The 16,638-nt window shown below is 43.7% G+C and overlaps 1 protein-coding gene across 1 annotated transcript; it reads right to left on the bottom strand.

The window, feature by feature from the left end:
- Positions 1–4,531: 4,531 nt before the first annotated feature.
- On the bottom strand, positions 4,532–16,329 carry TXN (thioredoxin). The gene is made up of 5 exons (XM_065946912.1): positions 16,171–16,329; positions 11,849–11,953; positions 11,354–11,413; positions 5,266–5,331; positions 4,532–4,799 (listed from the first exon to the last, which is right to left on the bottom strand). Exons 1-5 carry the CDS (start codon positions 16,192–16,194, stop codon positions 4,737–4,739), a joined length of 318 nt encoding a protein of 105 aa, XP_065802984.1. The 5' UTR covers positions 16,195–16,329; the 3' UTR covers positions 4,532–4,736.
- Positions 16,330–16,638: the final 309 nt, after the last annotated feature.

Here is a 16,638-nt window from a genome sequence, read left to right on the forward strand (position 1 = left end):
CCAACCTTCCCATCTTGTCATCTGAAAGCTCCCCACCTTCCCCAGTTCTTTCTTGACTACACAAGGAATTTCCTTTCTCAGTTATTCTTTTCCCCATAAAACTGATCTCTACTTTGGTATCATTTCCATTTGCATACTAGCAACCCACTGTCTTATACACAAAATGTCTATTAACACACTGTTGACTAGAGGAGTTTTGCAGAAACCAACACCTGTGGCCAGCAATTTGTTAGGTTCGTGAATTTTGAAATGTCTCTGGTCAATAACACATTAACTGTGTCTCTCCGCTTGCCTTTAGAGAAATTTTTGCATGAGTTCTACAAGACCTTGCTTCCTCATTTTTACAATCTATTAAATTTTTTTGCTTTAACTTTTAAGTAGTGTATGAGTACGTTCTTACTATGAAAAAGACGTTTACAGATAAAACTAAAATCCATCAATCTCTACCTGTTCTCTCCAGAACTGACTGCTGTGATTAGTTAGAAATGTTTCCTTCAAGATCTCGTTAATTTACATTTAGATTGACCTAGAGATATCTAGCATGTCTTATTATTTACACAAATAAAATTGTGCTGTTCTGTATTGTTCATATTCTGTAACTTTTTCCCCACCCACTGACTCTGAAATCTTCCTATTTCATATTAATATTTCATTCTTGCTGGTGAAAAATCAGTGAATTGATTAATTAATCAATTAATCTAAGAAACCACTGGAAAACTTTTTGAGCCAAATTTGAGACTTACAACCCAGAAAGAGCAGCTGAGAAAGTGCCAAAGACTGTTCTACCAGTTAGAAGTCGACATAGTTTGTAAGGTTTTTGAGACAGAGGGTTGTATGTTAAATGACATATTTTTTAAATTTTATTTTTAATTGGAGGATAACTGCTTCATAATATTGCATTGGCTTCTGCCACACAACTGAAACCAGCCACAGGCACACATAGGACCCCCCGACCCCCGATCCCCCTCCCCCACCCCATCCCCCCAGCCCCCTCCCCCACGCCATCCCCCCCGCCCTGTTGTCAGAGCCCCGAGTTGCGCTCCCTGTTACATAGCAGCTTCATTAGGTCTCCCTTTCACATGTGCTCGCGTACACATGTCAGTGCTACTCTCTCCATTTGTCCCATCCTCTCCTCCTCTCAGTGTCCGGTCTGTTCTCTATGTCTGTGTCTCTATTCTTGCCCTGCAAATGGCTTTATTAATACCGTTTTTTTCTAGATTCCATGAAGTGAAGTGAGTGCACTCAGCCACGTGCACTCTACACCGCCATGACTGTCACCTGCCAGGTTCGTGTGTCCATGGAACTCTCCAGGCCAGAATACCAGAGTGGGTTGCCATCCCCTCCTCCAGCGGATCTTCCCAACCCAGGTCTCCCGCATCGCAGGCGGATTCTTTACCGTCTGAGCCACCAGGGAAGCTCTGTTAACATCCAAAATGTTTTCTTCCTCTCTCTGACTTATTTCACTCCGTGTAACAGACTCTAGGTTCATTTACCTCCCTAGAACTGACTTTTTATGGCTGAGTAACGTTCCATTTTATATATGGATGACTTCTCTATCCACTCATCTGTCAGTGGACATCTAGGTTGCTTCTGTGTCTGAGCTGTTGTAAGTTGTGCTGTATGGACATTGAAGTGCATGTGTCTTTCTCAGTGTATGTACCCAGTAGTGGGATTGCTGGGTCAGAAGGTAGTTTTATTCCTAGTTTTTAAAGGAATCTCCGTACTGTGTCAGTCGCTCCACAGTGACTGTATAAATTTACATTCCCACCAACAGTGCAGAAGTGTTCCCTTTTCTCCACACCCTCTCCAGCATTTAATGTTTGTAGATTTTTTTAATAATGGCCATTCTGACCAGTGTAAGGGGATACTTCATTGTAGTTTTGATTTTCATTTCTCTAATAATTAGTGGTGTTGAGCATATTTTTGTGTTTGTTGGCCATCTGTAGGTCTTCTTTGGAGAACCGTCTGTTTAGGTCTTCTGCCTTTTTTTGAGTGGGTTGTTTTTCTGGTATTGAGCTGCGTGAGCTGCTTGTATATTTTGGAGATATCCTTTGTCAGTTGTTTCATTTCCAATTGTTTTCTCCCATTCTTTTCTTCTTCTTTAGTCTTCTTTGCTGTGCAAGTGTTTTTAGTTAGGTCCTGCTTGTTTTTTTCCTCTTTACTTCCACTACTTTAGGAGGTGGGTCAGAGAATATTGCTGTGATTTATGTCAGTGTTTGCTTGTTTTCCTTTAAGAGTTTTTATAGTTTCTTGCTTTACACTTAAGGTCTTTAATCCATTTTGAGTTTATTTTTTATGTGGTGTTTTAGGGAGTGTTCTAATATGTTTTTACATGTAGCGGTCATTTTCCTAGCTCCACTTATTGAAGAGGCTGTATTAAATGATTATTGATAGTTTACATAATTCAGATTTAAGTACCACATGACCCGTAAGTGTTGGGTCATGTGACCCTTTACAAGATAAGAAGGAATGTTATCTTTTAGGAGTTGTCTAATTGATGCTAGAATGTTGCCGTTTACAGTTGAGCAGGTATCTCTACTGATGGAGGAGGTTTGGCCAATGCGTGATGCAGAGAGGGGAGGGGAGGCCAAAGGTCCGGGTTATGTTTAAAATTCTCCTTGCCATAAATACGGACTTTATTTCACATCCTCTATTACCTAGGAAGGGTTTATCATATTGGGCTTAACAATTTCTGTACTGACAGGGATCCAATCTCATGCTGCTGTAAACGACGCTGCTGCAACAATCATCCTTGGGCATTGTCCTTACTTTGCTCAGGATGGCTGTTAAAAGTCACTTCTGCTCACTCACTTTCCAGGTCTCACCACCCTGGCTCCCATCCCTGTTCTTCCCTAAGAACTGTCACCATCACTCTGCATTTTGTTTTCCAATCATCTTAGGCTCACAGCAGCACTTGATAGTTAACATGCCTTCCTTTTTGAAATGTTCTTTTGCTTTAGGGGTTAAAGAAAAAAAAACAACAACACAAAACAGCCCTCTTGAGTTTCCTCTTTTCCCTCTGGCTTCTTTTATGTCTCTTTTGTTGGTTCCCACTCTACTTGGTCTCTAAATGTTGAGAGCTCATCAAGATGTTCTGAGACTTCTCTGGATGCTCTATCCTGCATGTTCCCATACATCTGTTCTTAGCCATCTACATTATGATGTCTTTCAAACTCCTATTCTAGTCCAGACAAGAACCTAGCAGTCTGCATGAAATCATTCATCTTAAATGTACACCACAAAAGCATGTCTTAACATGTCCCTAGAGAACCTGACCTGCCTCCTCCAATCCCCACCTTACTCATTACCTGGCACCCCAACCACCCATTTGTTCAACGCAAACACCTGGTACTTTACCCTGGGATCCTGCTTGTAGGAGTCCTTTCCTACTTTACCCTGGGATCCTGCTTGTAGGAGTCCTTGGATTGCCTTTCCTAAATGTTGAGTCACTTTGTCTCTCGCCTCCCCACCGTCTGTGCCCATTTGTTTTGGCCTTATAGTATGAGGTTTCCCAGGTGGTGCTAGTGATAAAGACCCCACCTGCCAATGCAGGAGATGCAGGTTTGGTCCCGGGCTCGGGAAGATTCCCTGGAGGACATGGCAACCCATTCCAGTATTCTTGTCTGGAGAATTCCATGGACAGAGGAGTCTGGCAGGTTGCAGTCCATAGGGTCGCAAAGAGACACAACTGAAGGGACTTAGCACGCACACACAGTACATACCAGTCGATCAGTCATTAGTTTGCCTTCTAGAATGTACAGAGTGGCAGGGTAATAGTTGAGCATTTGTACCCTAGACTTGTTTGGTTTCAATCTCTGATCATCCACGGACTAGTGTGGTGCTCCTGTTCTATCTCTTTGCTGCTTTCCTCACTGGGAAATGGGGATTATACTGCCTACTTCATAGGATTATTGCAAAGATTAAATTATAAGGATGGTAAGAGGCATATGATTTAATTCTATGATTACTTTTTACTGTACAAATTTGAAAACAGTTTCTGCAAGCATTCCTCAGCCCTTTGCTGTGTCTAGAACAAAGAAACAAGTGTTCTTTGAATGAAATAAACAGTAACTTCCACACTCTTTGCCACTTAGGTTGGAACTTCTATCTGGCCTATAAAACCAGTTTCTTACTTAGAATCAAAATTCCCACTGTCAAGTTTACTCACAAGGAGCTTCCTTGTGAACCACCTATGAAAAATTCCTAACTGGTAACAGGACTCTGTTACCAAAGTTGGCAGCTCATTGTAACCCGAGACAGGAAATCTCAAATCAGAGATAAACAATTCCTTCATGGGCAGACATCAATTTTGGTCATAAGGATCATTCAGAGAACACAGGAGATATAAAATACTTTCTCTGTGCATAAATTAAAAAAAAAAATTTTTTTTAACATTACTGTTACCTGCATTGCCCCCAATAAGATTTTTCTAGAAATACCAAAAAAACCCCCCAAAAACCCAAAACCTTAAACCGGTGGCCTACAAGGTCACCAAAAAAGAAGAACATATGAAAATAACTAGGACATTAAATTCCATCAAATGGCCAGTTTTCATTTATTTTGAAAACTAGGTAAAGACACGAGACAGTTTTAAAAAGTGTAGAGTTAATATTTTATTGTCACTTATCAGATGGCAGTAAGGTATATAATCTTCATACTTGATCTTTCCTTTGTGTAAATAAAAAAAATTACAAGTTTAAACAGCCAATGGCTGGCCATGTCTTCAGAAAACATGATTAGATTAATTCATTAATGGTGGCTTCAAGTTTTTCCTTATTAGCTCCAGAAAATTCACCCACCTGTTGAGAGAATATTGAATTGCCATTAGATGTAGCACTGCATCCCTATTTTGTGTATCAGCTATGACCACAGAATGGGTCTGGGGAAGACGGGAAGTATATACTTATTTAAAATTTACATCCATGGATAATACTCAGTTAAGTTTAAAAACAACAACAAAAAAAACCCACCCTCAAAAGTCAAGGCTCAATTTTTCTACACAAATACCTCTGAACAAAGATAAATGCATTGTGATATAAATATGAAGTACCAATCACAGGGATTAATCAGCAAATCCCTGTGACTTAACAGATTAATTAACAATGAGATGTCTCATTATGTACTTAATGAAGAATGACATATTTAAATATTCTTAAAAGGAAAAAAATGGGGATGTGCTTCCCAGTATGAAAGGTAAGTCGCTTGTTTGTTTATATGCCACGCTAGCCTGTTACCCAGCTGGTTTTCAAGGTCAGGTGTACCCACCTTCTGTCCCTTTTTAAAAAACTGGAAGGTTGGCATGCATTTGACTTCACACTCTGCAGCAACATCCTGAGGGGAAGAGAGGTACAGTAAGAAGATGAAAACAAGACTGAGTGCTGACACCTGTGATCTAAAACCAGATTCTTCTTCCTCTTACATGCCCAGAACTCAACATCAGGGCTCTGTCAATGTTTATATGCCTAAACAATGATATAGTGGCACAAAAGCCAAATTGGTTATAGTCTCAATTAAAATTTTAATATGTACTCTCATCTTTGAGAGATACTAGCCTCAGATACTATACAGTGACTCAAACTGTTTAACAGAATTATTTTGTTTTCTTGAAGTGAAGTACGTAGATGATGATCATAGGCTAAAGTTCAGAGTTTGGGAGAGAGACCAACTTGTTTACAAAGGACTTGTTCAAGAAGAAAGTCACGGTAACCTACAGGACAGCTCCATAGATTTTCTGCTTTTACCACCCCTCACTCTCCACACCTTATTCACACCAGGTTTGGAAGATTCCATGAAAATGTTTTGGACAAGTTTCAAGTGAACAGATCCATCAGGGATTGAAAACATCAGCTCAGCACTCAGAGAGGGTAGGGAGAGATATGCAGAAGGAACCATGCCGTCTTAAACTGCGTGGTGAGCAAAAGCTGTGAAGAACAGCAACCAAGGAGGCAGAAAGAACCCTGAGAAGCAGATCACAGAAACCAAAGAACTTTCACAGGAAAGCAAGGTTGGTACAAACACCGTGGTGTCTTATAGTCAGGGACGTGGCAATGAGGAACACAGGAATTAAAAAAATGGAGCGGCCCCGAGATTGAGCCACCAGACAACAGAAGCAGCCTAATTTCACCTCTCCCTCTGAGACTGGAATAAAAGTGTGGTTTTACATCTTTATGAAATTGCACATGTCTTGTTGCTAGTTTGGGCAGGAAGGGTGGCAGACAACTGCTGCTCTTTTCCTGATAAGCTTTCCTTTTTCTTCAAACACCACACCAAGCAGCACAGGGCAGTGATGGCTGCAGTAAAAAGGCTAGGAATGTGCTGAATGCCTTGGACATTCCAGGCACCAAATACTTACTGAAAGCAAGAGTCATATGGAAATTAGCAAGAACATTTGTTTAAAACCAAAACGAAGATCATAACATTTTAATTGTACCAATTCCAGTAATTCAGGATGAAAAGTGGGGTGGAGAGTTGACAGGAAGATAGTGAGTTGCATATGTCAAGGTTCGGGACCTTGAGGTGAGTAATCAGACCAGGCTTCCCAGATGGTGCTAGTGGTGAAGAACCCACCTGCCAAAGCGGCAGACCCAAGAGACGTGGGTTTGTGCCCTGCGTTCGGAAGGTCCGCTGGAGGAGGACCTGGTAACCCACTCCAGTATTCCTGCCTAGAGAATCCCACGGACAGAGGAGCCTGGCGGGCTACAGCCCATAGGGTCGCACAGAATTGGACATGACTGAGCGACTTAGCATGCATAAACAACCAGGAGACCCGAAGATGACTAGTTAAGCTAAAAGATTAAAAAATGGTTGTCTATGGGATCAATCTGGTCCAGATAGGTTGCTTGGTTTATGTAAGTGCTTTAAAAAAAAAACAAAAACTGAATTGCTTGAGTATTTGGGAACGTTGGCTGGCTCCTCCCAGCACTGCGAAAGCAGCTGTTTACTGCAGTTCCCTCACTCTTAAGTCTCCAGGTGGATATCATCTTTCATGCAAGCAGTTGGCAGAAGCCTCGGAAGAAGTGGGTGTTAGAAGGGCAATGGGGTCGAAATGATGAGCCACCCTCTCCTGGACTTCTAATCAGAGAAACGTACAGGTGGTACAAGTGACCTTCAGCACCTATGAGAGAATGAGCAAGCAAGACAACAGGACTTGGAGATAAGGAAGATGGAGTAGAAGGACCTCCTCTCCTGAGCACATCAGAATCACAGCTAGCTACTGAACACAGCCATCAAGAAAGACTGGAACCTACCGAAAAAGATATTCTACATCCAAAGACACTGATCACAAGTTTCAGGTGAGAAAGCCACTCCCAAAGCTTTATGAGCAGAAAATACAGGGTCCCAATCAGTGGAAATGATAGTCTCATTCCTATTCTGAGATACTGCATGCTTTATACCTCACCCAGGCAGAGCCTGGCACTCCTGCATTGGTACAACTGCCTAACTTAGCTTATTTTAAGTCATGAAAACAGTAATGCTTTTGAGAAAACTTCCAAGTGTTTTAATCATGTTCATACGTTGTATGTCTTAAAATTGCAGTCTAAGTCTTTACATGACAAATTTTTAGTTAAAGCATAAAGAATTCTCTCACTGGGTATGAAAGTGATATGACACTGTTCTTCAATCCCCATCCCTGAAAGTAAGCACTGCTAAGGGAATGAGAATACTCCTTTTAAAGCCCCTAGATACACATGGTTAAACTAATTCAAATGTATCAATTTATCAGTATGTATCATGATTTTTGACATCCAGTTTGACTTTTCATGTAATCAGACCAGCGGCCCCTCCCTACTCCAGTCATTGAGAGCATGGGCTTTACTGGAGTTTAATGACTTCAGTAGAGATTAGTTGCTGTTTACTTGCTAAGTTGTGTCTGACTCTTTGCGACCCCATGGACTGTATCCCACCAGGCCCCTCTGTTCATGGCTTTCTCCAGGCAAGAATATTGGAGTGGGTTGCCATTTCTTTTCCAGGGGATCTTCTTAACCCAGGAATCAAAGTTGTATCTCCTGCGTTGGCAGGCAGATTTTTTACCACTGAGCCACCAGAGAAGCCCCAAAAGGTTAGTTAGTCTGTAACTAATAATATTTGACCTCTATTACACCTCTGTGAATGTTTTACTTTTTTTTTGTTTTCTATTACTTGTTCTATGCACTAATTTGCCCATTCCTGTGGGGATTATAAAAAGACACGTACACTTTAAGGAGTTACTGTTAAGGTTTTAACATCCTTTATCCTGAGTTGATCAGTTCCCTCATTTAAAAACAGAAAGCTAGCCAGTCCCTAATGGCACCCCAACTTCCTGCCATTTAAAAAAATAATCTGGGATTTATGTAGTCACAGCATAATCAGGATACACAACTCTTCCCTCATTCCCCCTAAGACCTCCTCAGTGGCTCCTTTATGGTCAAACCCTATCCCGCCCCACCCCACCCCGGATCTGTTCTCCATCACCATAGGTTTACCCAATCTCAGCTTTTTATTAGTTTTTACTAGTTAAGTACAACAGGGCTTCCCAGGTGGCTCAATGGTAAAGAATCTGCCTGCCAATGCAGGAGTTGCAGGTTCAATCCCTGGGGTGGGTAGATCCCCTGGAGGAAAAATGGCAACCCCTGCTAGTATTCTTGCCTAGAGAATCCCATGGACAGAGGAGTCTGGCAGGATAGTCCACAGGGTTACAGAAGAGCTGGATATGGCTGAGCACACATGTATTAAGTGTAACAGGCCACATTTTACCTTATTACAATTCTTTTTGGTGGTTTCTAGCTTAGCCTTTTGTCCCACATGGTGTAGTGGTAAAGAATCTGTCTGCCAATGCAGGAGACAAGAGAGGTGGGTTCGAGCCCTTGGTCAGGGAGATCCCCTGGAGAAGGAAATGAAAACCTACTCCAGTATTCTTGCCTGGGAAATCCCAAGACAGTGGAGCCTGGTGGCCTACCGTCCATGGGGTCACAAAGAGTTGGACACTACTAAGTAACTGAGCACAGAAGACCAAAATGCCTTTAAACCTGCTCTTGTCACCTTTTTTCACTCACTCCTGGCTATTCTAATCAAAATGGAGACACATGGCAATCTAAGTTACTTTCTTTTAACCTACCAGTATCATACTCTGAAGAGCTGGGAGTAGAGTCTGCTCTTAGGGAAATAAGATCAGTCTATCATTTGCAAAAGTAGTATTCGTACTTCACTACGCATACAGAATTGTTTTGTATGTATACCACACTATATGTCCATGCCTTCTGACTGTCCATTTGAATTTATTACACCTGAAAGATAATCTCTCCCACCTCAAGTGTTTATAGAGATTCTTCTATTAAAACTAGGTGCTGTTTGCCCCCTAAATACTATAAACATTAAGTGCCCTGGGTTTGGAGTTCATGGACAGCAATTATCTGCATAAAAAATGTAAAAAAAAAACAAAACAAAACTACGTGTTGCTCAAAGCGAAAGGTCAACTTATGAGAGGGTCATTTTAAGGTCTAGACACTTTCAGGGTGACGATGAGGATGCCTACCAGGCCTAAAGGAGGGACTGTCATACGGACATCTTGGCCTGCTCCGCGCACCTACTTCCCAGAGGTTCTGGACTGAGGCAGAGAGCATCTGCCCTGGGCCCGGCACAGTGCTGCAGGGGCCAGATCCCCAGGCTCTGCCTCTGACCTTTCTTCCTTCTGGGGTGCTCATAAAAAACCCTTCTCATGGTTACTGTCTGGATGAAATGACATAATACAGGTAGAGGGCTCAGTGCAGCATCTAGTATGTGTTAGTACTTCCAAATAAAAATGCATTCACTTGATGTCTGATAGGATTAGAACCAGTTTCTCTAGCCCTTTCCAGGTGCCATTTGTACCTGGCTAAAGTGACCAGCTTAAGAGAAAAAGAATTAGGTTAAAACAGGAAGCAAGATTTTTTTCACAAACACATACTGTCTGCTCTTAAAAAACCCAGGACACATCAGAATAACTGTACTTGACAACCATATAAATTCATTCAATCTGTACCTACTATAGCCCGACAGGTGTGTGATGTAAAGGGGAAACAAAGTTAAGACAAGGCCTCTGATTCAAAAAAACTGACAGACCATAATGAAGGACAGACACAAAGATCAGTATAGTAACAGCTAAGCTCACTGAGAGCTTATCGTGTACCAGGGACTCCTCTAAGCACTCACAGGTCTTCTAAGATACTGACAACTGCCTTACGAAGCTGCATCGACTTTGTGAGTTTACAGAGGCTCAGCCCAAGGCACAGAACACAGCTTTACCAAGCCCACACAGCTAACAAGGGACGTGAGCCTCCCGTCCCACAGCAATCAAGCCAAGAAAAAGAAGGGCGGTACACACCAGGGGAACACAGAGGAGGGAACTAGCCCCATCTGGGTGTAGAAGGCAGAAACTGGAGAATTCCTGGAGGATGTGAAGTTTACGCCCAGGAGTCTGTCCGGCAAGAGGTGAGAATGTCCTGGGGATGAGCAGCCTGGTGCAGGCTGGAGCCCACGGGCTTAGGCAGGACCGCACCTCCCCCTTCTTATAGGCCCCTCTGGACCTTTGGAATTTCCACGTTTGCTCAGTGAGTAAGCAACCTTGTAGGGCAGGTATTAAGAGCTGGTCATGGACAACGGAACCAAAGCTCAGCGGAGACAGGGATGAGCCTAAAGCAGAGGTCACTGGGCCGGGACCGAACCCAGGTCTAACACCCTCGGTGCTGCTTTGCACCTAACCCACTCCTGTCCCTCTGAGGTCAGGGGAACCTGCCCACACACATTCAATCCCAGCTCTGCTACTTACTGTAGCCCTATGGCCACCCCGTTTGCTTTCCCATCTGTAAAATGGGCACTGTGACTGGACCAAGGACTAAATGAATTCATCCTTGTTACGCTCTGAGCGGTGGTGAAGGCCAGGGAGGCCTGGAGCGCCGCCATCCTAGGGCTCGCGGTGAGTCAGACACGGCTGAGCGACCGAAGAACAACAATGCCCACAGAACCGTCTGCCTGACCTCAAGTGTTAAGCGTATTTCTTTTCTCAGCTCTCTATCAAGGTACCCTGGTGTTTGGTCTTTTCAATTTCTCTTTGTTGAGCATCTTGGATTGTTAGGTAGACTATGAAGGCTTTTAGAAAGAGGACTAGTAAGTAAAGTCAGGTAATAGATGCCTCAGTGATTTTGTTTTAGGATGTGATATACTGACAGCTAGAATTAAGCTTAAAATTGGCACAAGTACCTGTTCTTCTGAAGTAACTTTTTAGCTAGGGTGGTAGTTCTAGTGTTTTTCTTATATTTATGAAAACAAGCAATGTGCAATTCAGAGAAAAAGGGCAAGGCAAAAAGTTCAGCATTATTCCAGATTTCTAGCCACATACCTGACAGTCATCCACATCTACTTCGAGGAACACCACGTTGGAATACTTTTCAGAGAGAGACTGGAGAATTTAAAAAAAAAAAAAAAAACCACAGAGATTTACCACTGGGTAGTGGCAGTCAACACACTTAAAATTAAGCATCTTAAATGGAAACTTAAAAGTAGGGACTAAAGATCCAGATATTTAGGGACAGGTAAGCATAAAGGACACTTTCTCTGAATCAAATTCTTCTTAGAATAAAATAATTTAGAACACTGATTTTGATTCCTGAACTTCAAGTAGGGCCCATGTTTCAACTTGAAGAAAAACAAAATCACTTAGGCAACCAAATTAACTTTTGAAAGTTGTCTTCCATGGGCTGTATGTATCAAACTTAAGTTCTAAATTAAGTTGTTATGCTATGACTTTAGATGAAAGATCCAACAACAAAACCTCTTTCCTAGTGTTGGGACCTAAACAAACAGCTTACAAGAACATAAGCTGGCTAATACTTACATGAAAGAAAGGCTTGATCATTTTGCAAGGCCCACACCACGTGGCTGAGAAGTCGACTACTACGAGTTTGTCTCCTGCACTGTTCAAGGCTTCCTGAAAAGCGTACTAAGAAGGGAAAGAGGAAAGCTGATGTTAAATTACATTTATTTCCAAAAGCCTTGATAAACTGTGACACAAAGCACAATTTGGAGGTCCTGTTTTCAGGGCCTGTTTTGTTTTTGTTTTTTTTTAGGGCCTGTTTTTTAATTTAAAAAAAAAAAAAAAAAAAAAAAATGAAAACCAAGCAAATAAACTGAAGAAATCCTACTGTGGTGTATAGTCTTACTTGCTAAGAATGAAGCAAATATGATATTATACAGTGTATCAATATTCATGTCTTCACAAATACAAAATATTATTTGGTTAATCCACATCCAAACTAAATGAAAGGAAAATAAAGACATTTGTATTAAAAGTGCTTCCACATCAAATCTAGGTATATAGTAGACATTCATTAAGTGCTTATTGATTGATGCAAGGAGTCACTCTTCAACTGAATGTCACAAACACAAAATTTTGCAACTAAAACATAAGTTGTTTTCAAAACTAAAACTTTTTAAGCTAATTTTACCTATGTTATAACATTCAAAAGCTCAACCTAAATAAATAAATAAATAACTTCTCCACACCCTTACACTCAGTTACTGTTGACTTTTAAGCATATATCCTTATACTCTTTATAATGCAGTTTCCAGAATTGATATCATACTCTTGACTTATCATTAATTTCTGCTTTCACTGTTGACCAACTAAAAAAGTTTTTAGTTCTTCATGAAGGGAATTTTGTTATTTTTCATAAGCAATGCATGTTGAATAGAATTCCACCATCAGAAATGATCAAGAAATTCCTCACCACCAACCTCCCTGAATAATTTACCAATGGTCTTGATACTGTAACCCTGGCAACTTAACATTCTAGTTAACAAGGGACTCATTTTTAACCACAATTAGTCAGCTGGTGCTGACCAAAGCCACAGCCATGAAGAGCAATCAAAACACAAACATCTATATCTGAAGTCAGTTTCCTTCAATGTGACTGGAAAAGATGCCAGTCACATTGGTTTAATAAAAAACCAACACCACCACCCCCTTGCTTTGAAAGCTAAGAATCAGGCCAGATCTGGTCCACTAAAGAAGGAAAGTAAACAAAGCACCATTAAAAAAATTTTTTAAATGAATTCCTCTGAAGTTATTACCCTAGATTTCTAATTTCTACCTCATGTTTTAGGGAAACAATTCACAAATGGTGTTTCCCTGGGATGGTAGATCATGATTTTTGTTTGCAGTTATGCAGGTACAAACCTGCATGCAAATAAACACACCACACCTTTGGGTATGACAAAGTAGTGGTGTTTAGCGGAGGGGCACACAGGGTAAAAAGTATAGAAATTATTTTTCCAAACCATCACCTATATTTTCCAGATGAATTTCCTTCAAAGCCTTCCCTGTGATTTTTTTAGGTCAAACCAGCCATTCTTTACCGCAAGATCCAGGTAAAACAAGAAAATAAGGAACGACAGTGTGTCTGCTCAGATGAATGCATGGTTTTGTGAACATGGTTGGCTTTCAGTAAATACTGGGGAGGCTACTGTCAATCTAGAATATCTTTCAGCAATAAATTTTGGCTTCACTGAACATGAGTCACAGAGCCAGGTAAGACTTCATGACAAATTCTATTCTCTGGCCACTTAAGTTTGCCTAAAACAGACATCAGTTTGAAAATGAGTCAATATCCTCTTACTAAGAAGCAAACCATAATTTCTAGCTTCTAGAAACTACCAGTGAGGATTGATAAAGGTCCCCATCACTGACACAAAGGTTCTGAAAACAAAACAAGGCATTCATATTTGGGGCAGATAAGAGTAGCTTCCAGCATCTCTTTTCCTAAATACACCCATTCCAAAGGCAATCAACAAGCCTAAGAGTGGTTTGTAAAGCATTCAGTAAAAGTGCCCGTGTGTTCAAATTAGGAGTCCAAGAAAGGCAGTGGCCACTCTTAAAACAAACTGTTGATTTCTTCTTCCTCACTTCTACAGTCTAGGTATCCCACTTGGATCTGAAACAGACCCCAGTGGCTCTGAACTACCAAAACCTCAGTTGTGTTGGATGACCAAATGGCACCAATTTTAGTCCATCAGGATGAAAATCAAAGTGTACTCAATATTTACAAGAAACATTCAAATCAGCTTACCTTTTGTTTGACTCTGGATCATAGCTTTGAAGACCCACTGATTACAACACCAGATCAGTGCTTTTTCTGAGTAGTGAACTTCCTGTCACCCTTGTACATCTTGTCATTAATGAGTGGAGGAAAGTGCCACAACTAAATAGGAAACTAAATATGACAACTAAAATAGGAAAAGGCTGAATTTTGAAAAGACTGAGCTCCAGGAATCAATCAATTTTTGGTTTGTAGTTGTATGGATTCTGAGACACTTCAGCTAGACCAAAGATTTTTCACTCCTTTCATGGGTTTTCAGAGATTCTACTGATCTGATGAAGTCGCCAGCCTCCACAGAGGATCACCCCCTACTCCCCCCCATAGACTGTTATTGGACCTAATAACAGTAGATACTGTTACAGGCTAAATAGAGTAGATACTGACCTCAGGCTTTCCTGTGGCTCATGGTTAAGAACCCGCCTGCCAACACAGGAGATGCAGGAAATGTGGGTTTGATTCCTGGGTTGGGAAGATCCCCTGGAGAAGCAAATGGCAACCGACTCCAGTATTCTTGCCCAGGAAATCCCATGGACAGAAAAGCCTAGGGAGCTACAGTCCATGGGGTCACAAGAGTCGACACGACTTCACGACTAAACACACAACGGATGTTGACCCTAACCTGAGGAAACCGCCTCAACGCTGTATAAAGCGTCAGTAACAGAAACATTCACTGAAGCACAGAAAACTGCCTAAAATATCCAGCAATGTTTTCAGTTATTGAAATGATTCCAAAATCTTCTAATTACACAGAAAGAGTTCAGGCTAAATGAGACCACAGACACCTCAGAAATAAAAATGTCAATTATCTGTGGTTGCTTCTAGGAAACAGATCTCTCTTCCCAGATTTCCTACAATGATCTTTATGTTTCTTGATCGTAAAAGGAAAAAAAGACAAGGAACCATTAACATTGAAACCTCCATTTTTCAAAGCCAACCCCAGATCTGAACCAAGTACGGGCGCTCCACTCGCTTTTCCCAGCTTTCCTGGGGTGGGGAGTATAGGAGGGTAAACGGTTCCGTCCCGCTGTTTGAGCCAACATCAATTTTCTCCCACGGACTTTTCTGACTCTGGATTAGCATCCATTTCTTGAGAGGTCACAGTACACCGGACACTCTTAGGTTCTGAATTCTCCGAGCACGAGAGTATTAAGTTTGCAATAACTCTCGATATACTCAACACTTTTTGCCTCGGGCGTTCCTAAAAGGACACAAACGCGGTCAAGCATACAGCCGGGCGCGGCCGCACCCAGGGGACTCCGGGCTCCAGCGAACCCCACAGACTGAGAAAGAATCCCAGATGGGTAGGGCAGTGGAGGCCCCCGGGCCCAGTCTTGGGGACTGAGTCATCCCAAAGCCAGCGCTGCCGGAAACACGCCCTGCGTCGCCGGAGGAGGAGTCCCGAGGGCGCGGCCCGGACTTCACTTCCTTGCCGCCACCTGGGCTACTAAAGCCGGACTCGTAGGGATTGGGGGCGGGGGTGTCTCCAGCCCGGAACCGCCCCTTTCACGCGGCTGCAGCACGCGTCACCTCTACGGCCCGGCAGCCGGGGAGGGGGTGTCTCCGGCCTAGACCCGCTCCCCAGGGAGCTCACTGCACCCAAAAGCGCGGGTGGATCACGCGGCTCCACGAGGAAGGAGTGGCGGCCAGAAAGCCCGGGCTTTATTCAAGAAGCCCTCCACCTCCTTGCCTGTGTCCGGATAAAGATGGGGGGGCCTAAGGCAGACTCCCTCCATCCTCTACCCAATGGCGGTTTCCCGGCAAGTGGGGTGGCGGGGGCGCAGTGGAGGACTCCCGGGCGCTCTCCGCGCGCGCGCATCCTCCAGACACACTGGGTCACCCGGACCTTGCTCTCCAGGGAAACCTGTCCGTCTCCTCCCTTCCTCCAGGGAAAGCTCCACGGCCCCAGGCGCGGCCAGGCCCGGGCTTCCCGCAGTCCCAGGCCGAGCCACCGCGTCCTCTTCCCCGAGGGATGCGGAGGAGTGGACTGCCCACCTTCGGCTCACCGCCTACCCCAGCTGCCCGCGGCTTCGTGCCGCGCCCTGGCATGCCCCGGAACGCGTACCTTGCTCTCAATCTGCTTCACCATCGTGGCAGCTGGGGGTCTGACGAACGACCTGACGGCGCAACCGATGGAAACGGATCCAAGGCGTCGGACGGAGCTTGGCCAGCTCGCAGCCCGCTTTCCCTTTATAGTAGCGGTGGGCGGGGCGGGCGGGCGCGCGCGGCGTGCGTGCGGCGGGGGCGCGCCCGCTCGGGCCTCCCGCGCCCGCGCCGGCGTCCGGGCTAGGCCCCGCCTCCCGGAGCCGCCGGGTGGGGGCGGGGCCGCCGGCAGGGGCGGGGCCGGAGGGGAGGGGCGGGGCGGGGCCGGAGGGGAGGGGCGGGGCGGGGCGGAGCTCCTGGGCGTCGTCTGGGCTCGAAACCTTCGGTGTCGCCCACCTGTATCCCACCTGCGAGTGGGAAGGCGGGAGGGCCATTAGGTGACCTAAAGGGCGCAGGCACTGTGCAAGGCGGGCGGGGGCCCGGCGGCCAC

The sequence above is a fragment of the Muntiacus reevesi genome, chromosome 10, assembly GCF_963930625.1.
Source record: "Muntiacus reevesi chromosome 10, mMunRee1.1, whole genome shotgun sequence".
Taxonomy (NCBI): Eukaryota; Metazoa; Chordata; class Mammalia; order Artiodactyla; family Cervidae; genus Muntiacus; species Muntiacus reevesi.